The sequence below is a fragment of the Gavia stellata genome, chromosome 1 (genome assembly GCF_030936135.1).
Source record: "Gavia stellata isolate bGavSte3 chromosome 1, bGavSte3.hap2, whole genome shotgun sequence".
NCBI lineage: Eukaryota > Metazoa > Chordata > Aves > Gaviiformes > Gaviidae > Gavia > Gavia stellata.
In genome coordinates this window covers 95,511,220-95,521,962 of record NC_082594.1, presented here as the reverse complement: position 1 = coordinate 95,521,962, position 10,743 = coordinate 95,511,220, and the positions used below count along the sequence as shown (strand labels likewise).

At 42.8% G+C, this 10,743-nt stretch overlaps 1 protein-coding gene across 5 annotated transcripts in view; it reads left to right on the top strand.

Annotated features, from left to right (window-relative positions):
• The first annotated feature begins 813 nt into the window (after nt 1–813).
• CASK (calcium/calmodulin dependent serine protein kinase) overlaps nt 814–10,743 on the top strand; it is a 220,299-nt gene continuing 210,369 nt past the window's right edge. For all 5 annotated transcript variants that reach the window (XM_059816928.1, XM_059816721.1, XM_059816994.1 and 2 more), the window contains exon 1: nt 814–872. In XM_059816928.1, coding sequence (XP_059672911.1) covers nt 814–872 — 59 coding nt within the window. The remainder of the gene's footprint in view (nt 873–10,743) is intronic.

The following is a 10,743-nucleotide window of genomic DNA, read 5'->3' as shown; positions in this document are numbered from 1 at the left end:
CTCTCAGGGCGCGCGCCCCGGTGCCCGCCCCCGCGCGCGCGCGCGCGCGCGCCGTGACGGCTTTGCGTGACGGCGGCGGGGCGCGCGCGCGCCCGCCCTCCAGTAAAGCAAGCGCCTATCGCGGCCGCTGCCGCTGTTGCTGCTACTGCTGCTTCTCCTCCTCCTCCTCGCGCCTGGGAGCGTAATCAACGGCCGCGCCTGCGACTCCCCGCCCCTCCCCCTTCCACTATTATCCTCCCTCCCGGCGCGCGCCCCCCCCCCGCCCCGGGAGCGCGCGGCCGCCCGCCCGCTCGGCGAGGGAGCGAGACAGCGCTGCCGCCGGCCCCTCTCCCCGCCGCGCCGCGCAGATCCCCTCCATGGACCTCGCGCCGCCCCGCTAGCTGGAGCCGCCCGCTGGCGCTGGGGAGTAGCCGGCTGAGAGGGGGAGGGAGGGGGCGGGAGGGGGGTGGGGGGCGGAGGAAGGTGGGGTCGCGGAGTGTGTGACACGCGCGGGGAGCGGCGGCGGCGGCTGCGGCCCTCGGGAGGAGGAGCGGGGAGTCCCGGCGCGGCCGCGGGAGCCCCCGGGCGGGCGGCGGCGGCGCCCCAGGAAGGTGGCGGCGGCGGCGGCGGCGGCGGCGGCGGCGGCAGCTGCTGTAGCGGTTGGGATTTACCGTGGTGGTGGCGGTTGGCGCTGACCGGCAGGGGAGCGCGCCGCGCGGCGGGGACCGTGCCCGCGGCCCCCCCTCCCCCCTCCCTCGCCCCCCCTTCCTCCCTCCCTCCCGCCCCCCCCCCCCGGGGCCGCCGCCTCTCGGGCTGATCCCCCCCGCCCGCACCATGGCCGACGACGACGTGCTGTTCGAGGACGTGTACGAGCTCTGCGAGGTGATCGGCAAGTGAGTCCCGCGGGGAGCGGGAGGCGGGCAGGGCAGGGCAGGGCACGGCGGGGCGGGCGTGTGCGCCACCGGGCAGAGCGGGGGAGGCGGCGGCGGTGCCCCCGTGCCCGGCCCCTCCCGCTGGGCGCGGGAGGGAGAGGGATGCTCTGCTCGGCACCCACCTGAGTCGCCGCCGCCAGCGGGTCCGTGGGAGCGGGGCGGGGTGCGGGTCCCCCCGGCGACGGTGGCGGTGACACGGCGAGTGCCTGCGCCGCGCTGCCCACCTGCGTTATTACGCGGGGGGCGGAAGGGGGAGAAGTGACCCCATGTTTCCTCGGCCACCATGATTAACCACCTAACCATCGCTCAGGCTGGCTGCAGCAAGCGGCAACCACTTCCCACCCCTTTTCTTCTCCTCCCCCCTATATCCCATTGCTGGCACACCCATCAAGGATTGCCTATTGGGGACGGGAAAGGGAAGATCTCTCTCTGTAGGTCCACCTATTCACTGGATGTCTGCGTATTTGTGCGCCAGGTGTCGGTTTTTCCTCTTCTTCGCTGCATAATAACCAGCTTGTTAGTGGCAGCACTAGTGACGCTCGGGTAGCGCTCGGTTTTCGTCCACATCTTTCCCTCCACTCTCATTCGTGTGGAAATAGAGATGTACGAGGCAGTAGGAGTGCTTGGCCTTTTGAGTCTTATTATGCAACTGCTATTAAAACGATGTTCGAGGCTTGTATCAAGCCAAGGAGTTGAGGTAGTTGCTAGCGTTCCCCAGATGCCTGTTTCGGGTAACCGCTGTTGTAGGGTGGATGAAAATGACAGTTCAAGTCTCAATTTGTGTAATCGCACCAAGAAAATGCATAGAATCCCCTAAATCAGATGGTGATAGAGAATTAAAGCTGAACTCCGTTCCCCCCCCCCCCCCATTTTTGTGGCTGCCCCGTTTCGAAATCCATTTTTTATTTATTTGTCATCTTTCATGTGTTTTCTGTAGTTGTGTCTGTGTTGCAAAATGGACATGAAAGATGTGGCAATATTGTGACTTCCTAAATTTTCTGTATGTTTCTGATTCCGAAGCTGAGATTGCTGTGGAAGCATTAGTAGTGACACTGTTCAGTGTGTTTGCATTTTTTTTTCTTCCTGACAATGAATTTTATAAGAGTAATTGTTCATTATGTTTTGATTACAAACAAAGAATTTTTTCTGCATGTGTTCTTTTGTCTGCTCTCCACCAGTATGCTTTTCATTTTATATCAAGTGCTGTCTACTTTCAAAGCTAGGGCTAAAAATATTCTAGAATTAATCTTTCCGCAGGATTATACTAAAATGCTCGTCTTGGACTTAGCAGGTGACTTTGTTGTCAGCAGAAGTTTCAGCACTCAGTTCTGTCATTTCACAAGGTGTTACTACCTTTCTTTTAACACAAACAACTTTTTAAAATATTGAGCTTAAAGGGCCTTGTTTGCTGTCATAAATGGTAAGCGATTGCTTTACCTTGATGCTGGTTGTTGGTGAGGAGCTTCTGTAGCTGAGAAGCAAAACTCTGTTATTAAACATGTTTTGAAGACAATTTTTGGCACACTCCATTCACAAGTGTTTTTATGCTAACCACTGCAGTTCACACACTTTTATTCGTACCTGATTACTGTTCGAAAGAAGGTGCAGTGATTATGCATGACTGCACACCCTTTTAGAGAATGCATGATCCACAGGGGTCCAGATGCTTGCAGATCTCAAATGACTTTTTGTTTTGTGATCGGAGAATTTTGAAGAGAGAGCTTAAAAACTGTGGATTAGGTATTAAATACAGAAGTTCCACATGAGATTTAGGTAGTGTAGATAGTGTTGTGATGTAATCAGATCTAACAGATAAATATTGAATCACAGTAGCATAATGATGCCAAGAGCACTGTAGCAAAAACAGGGTGGATCACTGAAAATAGCAGCAGTGATGGTGTGAAGAGTTGATAGCTCGTTGTGATTGCTCAGGCTTTTCTGCACAGATGTCATGTCAGTCCTCTAAAAAAACATTTAAAATAAATACACAATTTCATATGCAGTTGTATAAGTAGTATCGCTGTTTCTTTGCAGTACTACGCAGGTGACTTCCAGGGAGCCAGGCATGCAGCATCTTTATTTAGCTTACAGATTTTGGGTACCACTTTGCTTGTTTTTAAGCAACTTGAGGAAAGCTGCTGTAAATCTGCTTTGAATTGCTACATACGCATCTTGCTAAACATGTTTCAGTGAAACATGCACTAAATGTCTGCACGTTCCTGTGATTTATTATTGATTGATACAGTAATTTAGTTCTTGCAAGTAGCACATCTGGCCCTGATTTGCATTTCAGACACATGAAATATTAAAACATGTCATTTATCTGTCCTAAATAGGTAGTTACCACTGTCATTTAAGGTAGTAAAAGGTATTTTCACAAAGGGTGTGGGAAAGAGATCTTTGCCTGTAAAGTGTCTGACTATTTAGTCTAAGAGAAGTCCCAAAGTTCCCATACAACTCACTAGAGAAATCAGGAGATAGTTTCTTAGCTGACAGTATGCGGGCTGATTTGTTGAGGTGTAGTCTGATCTTTAGGATAAACTTTAAACACTTTTACATACAATAAACTGATAATACTTTGTGTAAACACAGTGATAATAGCTTTTGGTGTGCTGGAGTGTGGAACAATTACAATGCAATAGTTTATGAAAGAATTCATTGGAACGACAGTGATAAACTGTTTATTACGTGGCATTTAATGTGTTTAAGTTCTGCAAGTATGCATTTCTCATTTTGAATGGGTGCGGGAGCAAAGAAAGGCCAGGAGAGATAGAGAGAAATTCTAGTTCATGTTTCCTTTAGAAAAAAAAATTAAGGGAAATGTTCATTTGCATATATTTCCAGTATATCCTTCCATTGCTGAAAGCTCTACAGAGATAAAAATTTGAATAATAATCCCAATTTATTGTTGAACTTTTTAAAGTGGCATCTATGACGCTAACATTAGCCGTGCAGTTTTACTTTACCAGATGTATTACATTCTGAGTTACTGTCTTGTCTTCAGACCTGGCTGACACAAACACACTTCAAGCAAAAAGGGGATTTCTATATTAGCCTTCAAAAATATGTTAACGTATCTCAGGATAACTGGCAGTGATGAAAACCCCAGGTGTGCCATTTTTTTCCAAACTTGCTTCCAGGTAACTTTGAAGAGATTCTCCCTGTGTATTGCATTTGATTGACAGTTCACAGATGATAATGCTAAGTGTACTTCTTTATTTTTTATTAAAATTTTCATTCAGAATGTGTTGAGTAGTTTATAAAACATAGTAGGTGTAGAGTTGAAAGAAACAACTTGGGTGTTCATCTGAGGTGAAAACTGTTCTGAATTTATCATAGGAGTTCCACATACACATAGCAGTAGTTTTCTTTATGTCAAAGAGAGAATGCCTGTCTTTAGTTGGTATTGAATCTAGAAGACTGAAGCATGGCTTTTATGATAGAGTCCTTATTCTGCAAGGACTTTATTTTACATTATCTGTTTTTTACTTTCTCTTAAAATTCATGTCGGTTTATGTTAGCATTAGAGGAGTACGTAAGATTGTCTGATCTTTCTAACAGTAGGATTGCAGGTTGCTTAAAAATTTCTCCAAATTTTTAAGTTGTAAATACTATGTGATAGAGTTGGTAAAAGTTTATTTACATTAAAAAGGGTATTGGTCACAACTGAGATCATTAGTCTTCATATTAATAGTCACTTAAACTGTAAATTTTTGTAATTTTGTCTTCCACTTATGGACCATATATATGTACAATCATTGTGCACAGTAGTAGTGCAGTCGTTGGTATTTTTAATACCAAAGTATAATGTGATGATTGATGCTATTGTAGCTTTCAGGATGTTCTCTGCAATATGACTGGATTCAGTCTGGTCCTTTTCTGCACTGCACACTGAGGATTTTAGATTGCTTTCATCCCTCCTTCCCCTGTGATGGGATGATTCTCTCTGCTTGGGCTCTTCTGTCTAGCACAGAGGAGTTAAAGTGCCTAGAGCCTGCAGGTGTTCCTCTCTTCTGCAGGCTACCAGCTCTGCTGGAACACTGCAGGAGATGCCAGGGGAGGATGCAAGGTCTTGGGGCAGGAAGTGGGATGGGGGATATTTTGCATTAAAGTATGAAGGCTTATATCCCATTGAAGTCAGACAAGAGGATGGTGGTTGCAGTCCCATCCTAAGCTATTACCCTGAGATAGAGATGCTTTGGATTTGTGCCCCAGTCTGGGATTGTTTGGGAAAGGGAGGACAGAGCTCATGGATTCCTTGTCCAAGAAATATTTTAATAGTTTTAAGTATTGTGATAACAAAATTATCTAGAAGTATTTTGGTGGTTTCAGTGATACTGTTTTTCATTATTGCCTCCATTTTCTCTGCACGGGAGTGAGAATACCATTGACTGTCAAATGTAGTTTTTCTCTAGTACACCGCTGAAATTTTGTATCTCCCATAAAACCGATGCACATAACCAAATAAGTGATGGGTATAATTTTGACAAACCAAATGAAAATGTGAAACAACTGTGTTACATACTCACTGTTTGGAAAGGGCGGAGAGGGAAGGGAACTTCTCTGGGATATGGGAAGTGGTTTGTCTAGTTTAGCTTTTGAGTTTCTTAGTACTGTTTGAAACACTAGTGTACTAATAAAACATTCTCAGCAGTTTTCTGTGTTACAGTGTTTAAGATGAACAGATTATAATAAGTATTTGATTTAAGCATGAGGTCATAATGTGCATTGCTTCAGGAAAATAACAGTAGTTTATTTGAAGTGTATAGTTGCTAGAATATCTCCTTAGCTACGTTATTCTGCTATGGATTCTAACTGTAATAGTGACCTGTTTCTACTTAAGAGGTTCTACTTAGCCCTCTGTCTGATACACTGGCCTTTTTATAATCTCTTATACAGATTGCATGACAATGCAAGGTAATTGAGCAGTATTAACCCTACTACTTTTCGGAAACCTGTAGTCATATTAAAAGTGCCATCTAACGAATGGTGACTTCAGAATTGAAAGTGGTTGTTGTTGATGCCAAATTATGGAGTTAATAAAAAAAACCCCACCTCCTAGAAATTCTCCTTTTTCCAGGAGTGAGCACTTTTTTTCAATATGCAGTGTGAAAATATGTATGCAGGATATATTACATGCATGGCCAGAATTATCATCCCTAGTTGTTTAAATATTAGACTGATCTCTTACGATAGTGTACTAATCAGCTACTATGCCCATCGAAAGAACGTCAAGAAACCCTTTTCTTTTTCTTTGCATCTATCAGATAAGCATGTAAGAGGATACCTAGATAAAGCATCCAAAGCTTCTGCTGTATTCAGAGTAAGTTACACTGTTTCATGGGAGATGTCTATTGGTAAAAGGAATGGCTCCCTTGTCGGAAACAGAAGTGCACAGCAAGCTTTGGCATTTCAGTTACAAGACTGTTACTAGTGTTTAAGCTCCATTCTTACCAGAATCTTTGTTTTTCTGAAATGAACACTGCTAAATAAGGTTTGGAATAATTTTTGGAGCTTGACCATAAAAGGCCTTTGCATTATAATAAGGGTTTAATTTTCCACTTCAGCTTGTATGAGAAGCAAAGGCATCTTTTCAGAGAAGTGTCTAGAAAACTGTTACAGGATAAATTTAGGACTAAAAGGACCGAGGACTATTTCCTAATGTATTCTCAGATGACAGAAGTAACCCTCCCTTGGTTAACAAGTGCCTTGCTCTTTTACTTTCATAGCTTTTTGCTGGAATAGGGTAAGAAGGGGTAGCCAGAAAGTTACTACATACCTACTGTCTTTTATTGCAATATTCAAGGTACAGTGGGGCTGTACTTTCCTTCCAGGCTTAGGATTTGTCAGAATTTTTGTATTGTCAATATTTTGTTAATTTCTATATTGGCTTAGCTTTTTCAAAAACCAATAGTTAAAACATGTCTTCACCATGTTAAGACGCTTATAATTGATGCATAGTTCTTACACACTTACAGAGTTCATTGTGTGCCCTGTAAGTTCTGTATATTTTTCTTCCACCAGAGGTTTCTAAATAGCATTTGGTTAAATAGATTTTCACTTGGCTCCTTCACCTGTTTCTTTGGCTACTGAATGGCATGTGTAACTGCTTGCAAGTACTCTGATTTCATTTTTGACTAACATCCCCATTTTCTTTTCTGGGTAGTGTGGATATAAGTGGTTACTCCTAGCATTTAATACTGAGTAAATTTCCTAGGATATGTGAATTAAGAAGGCTGAAAAGAGCTTGCCTCTGAACAAAATTTTTACAAGTAAAAGCTGGGGTATAAGTCTTATATAGGCATTTAAATTGGTATAAAATATGTTTTGTTTCAGTTCAGTTGTTTAGGAAGTGCTTTCAGCTAAGTTGAAAAACTTGTTTTATCTCATCAAAGTGTCAGTTCTGCTGTATTTGAGATTGAGAAACCCTTACAATTTCCAAGTGTGCCTTTCGAGGCAACACGTGATTCTTACATAACTCGTGACTTCATTTAAACTCACTGTTACCAGGATTTGGAAGGTGGTTCACATTTGGAAATTTTTGATCCAAAGAGTTCTAGGGGTCAGGAAAAGGTCTTAGCTGAGTCTTCTCAGGTACAGTGGCCTTTAAGATATTCAGAACTTTATGAAATCTGTCTCTAGATGTCGTCTTACGTGGGTACATAAAGTATCCATTTTTCTTTTGTGCCTTCAGGATTCGTTATGGACTTTCCCGGTATTAGAGCTGTTGTCTTTTTTTTTAAAAAAAAAAAAAAAGCCTTTACAAAGGTGGGCCCCATTTCATTGTTTTTTGTCACCCTGAAGCTTCTCCTCAACTCTTCTACCTTTTTGATGGAGTACTGTATTGCTCTTTCCAGAGGTGAAAAAACCCAAACAACAAAACACAACAAAAACCCACAGTATTTCTCCTAAAAGGAAGTTTAACTTGTCCTGACAAGATCTTCAGATATGTTCCTCTATCTTCTTTATTCTCCCAATTTTGTTTTGAGGAGAGGGTCTATGAGTAAAACCTTTGGCTGCATTCCTGATGTTCTAGCTTAGAGAAGCCAGCCAAAAGGGTCTTCTGTGACTTTACTTCCACCCTGCTCCAGGGAAATCCTGCAGTGGTTGCTGCAAATGGAGTTCTCAGCTGCCCACTTTTCTCCTTTTTTTTTTGGCTCCAGATGTTGTTCCTGACACTGAACAGAGAGGAACAGTGGGAAAGCACTAATTTACACTGGATTAGAGGGATCTGTACACTTGTAAATGGAAGGGACAGTGAAGAAGCAAGTGAGGTAATCTTATCTCCCTTCTCCAAACCTCCCCCCTACCCCTCTCTTATTGGTTAGGAAAAGATGACGTAGAAGGTGTGAGTGAGGGTAGCCTGGGAAGATTACAGAAAAATTAGGGAATTACGTATTTCAGTGATAGGATCTTTCCTGCATCAATAGTGTTCTGACCAAGTAACTTTTCCTGGAACAGAGCAGATCTTTGTGGAGCTCTTTAGGTTTGCCAGGGTTGAATTTGAATCCAGCAGGACTGGATAGGTTGGGTTCAGATGGGTTTTAGAGAAAACATCTGTCTGGTCAGCACTGGTCTAGCTGTTCAGAGCAGCTAACCAGAGTGGGAATTGAGGTGAAGTCCTGCATCTCTGTAATCCTGCAGCCTCTTTAAGGATATCATGATTCCTGAAGGAGAGCTGTATCAAGTTGCAGCTAGTCTGTAGATTCTGTAAACATGGTGGTAGTAGCCTTTCTCCTCCTTTTGCCCTGTGTGAGGCACTGTGGGAGTCTATGAGTGCAATTTTGTGATGTGAGCTGAATTAAGTTTGCTGCTCCTGGAAGAGGGAGGTCTTGCTCTCTTTACGTGCTTCCATGCCCTGCGTGATCCACCCTTCCTCTGTGCCAGCTTTAGCATTCATCTGATCTATATAAGCCAGGTGCGCTACAAAAATACTCACTTGTTGGATGGGTTATTCTTCTGCTGTTTTCACTGGCTTGACGAGACCTACAATGCAGTCAGGGCTAGCTCAAGTTAGAAGATTTAAGGATGGAGAGAGATAAGGTGTGCAGAACCCCTCCCCTCTCCCCACCTTTGACAACAATGAACTATTATGTTAGGCCATATGATAAAATGCTTTGTTGTTGTTTTTTAAAGTATGTTTGGCTTTTTTGCATAATAAGCAGAAAAATAGCCTCCAAACTCTTTCTGCAATAATCCAGAAAATGGTAAGGAAAGGGGAGGAAAAAAGGGAGAGATATATATTTTTTTTTTAAGGAAAAAAATAAGTTGCAAATTGACAAACAATTATTAACATGCACACAAAAAATCACACTTAGTTGCTTTTACGTTAAATGCTTCTTCCTTCTTTCTATACACATAGACATTCCCCGTAATTAAAACCAAGCACTAACTTTATGTCAGAACCTCACCTCATTTGGGATTTAAATTGGATACACAATAGAGTCAAATTAAAGTTAGGAAGGCAACTGTGAAATCTGGAATTTTTATTTTTTGAATGTTTGAATTAACTCTTTGAAGCATATTAGCTTACGACATAGATGCTCTTCAAGTGTGCATGTATTTTGTTGGGTCCTTCAGGACTTAAATATTAGCAGTTGGATGTAATCTGAACTGCAAGCATGCTTAATGTCTGTGAGTGCTTCTAATTTATATAGAAACCAAATCTAGTTCTGTTACTTCTGGTTCTGATGTGATTATGCGCAAAAGTACTGATAGCATATATAAGAGAATTCAAGAAATTAAAAACCAAAATTTTCCTGAGCTACCGTTTTTCAGATTTTGTTTTGCTCTAAACCTAAATTTAAAATGTACTGCATTGATCAAGAACTTGTTTCAATTAAAATAATTGCCTTTTTTTTTTAAGGAAAAGTTCTGTGTTAGTGTATCTAGATCAAGTTTAGATTGAAAAGTGCCAGCCTCTGCTTACAGAAAACAGTTTTCCTATTTACAGCCCCCAAACTAGAGGTGATCTCTTCCTTAGTATGTTCCTGCAAGCATCTTAATTCCAGAGCTTCAGCACTACAGAGATGAAAGCAACAAAAAGGGCTTTCAAAACTGAAGGTCAGACCGAACTGTTTTGCTCGGTTACAGCTATGAGATTAAGAATATTTTTTTTTTTTTTAACTTTTTCCTCTGTTGAAAAAACTGTTACCTGTTGGCTGGGTTTCTCGGATGTTCAGCCCTTAAGGTTCAATTATCTTTAAAAGCATAAAGTAAACAAGGTGCTTAAAATATCAGGAGCTCTTTCTCTAATCTTAGATCTCAAGTGTGTCACTTTTTTTTTATCAGCTGCAGGCACTTCCAATTGGAAAGTATTCGTTACTTCATAGCTGGCATTGAGACAGGATACTTTCTCAGCTCTTGCAGATGTATCTTCTTTCTTGGATTCTTCTTTTCTTAGTTGTTTGAAGTTTTCAGAAGTCAGAATTGTCCGTTTGCTCTGCTGGTTAGGGATGTTTTCAAATAGATTGCTGGCTGTAGAGTTGGTTTCCTTGTGTTGTGTGTATGAAATACTTACAATTCTCTCAGAACAGGGACTGGGAATCAGATTTCTTCTTTTTTGCTTAGTGAGTATGATCATCACGGATGCTTCTTAGTGATCTGGTGACTATTAAATGATTCCATAAAACATCAGCTGGGAGTGTTGAGAATACAATACCTTTGTTTCCCGTATCTTCTAGTCTGGTGAGTGCTTTTTCACATGCTCGGTGTTAGGGAAGGACTTGAATATGGGCCTCCCAATTTCGGAGTGAGTGTTCCAAGCACTGATGAGTGAGTAGCAGCTGCCGCTGCACTGGGCATGGACCGGCAGGTTGGGTCTGAGAATGTG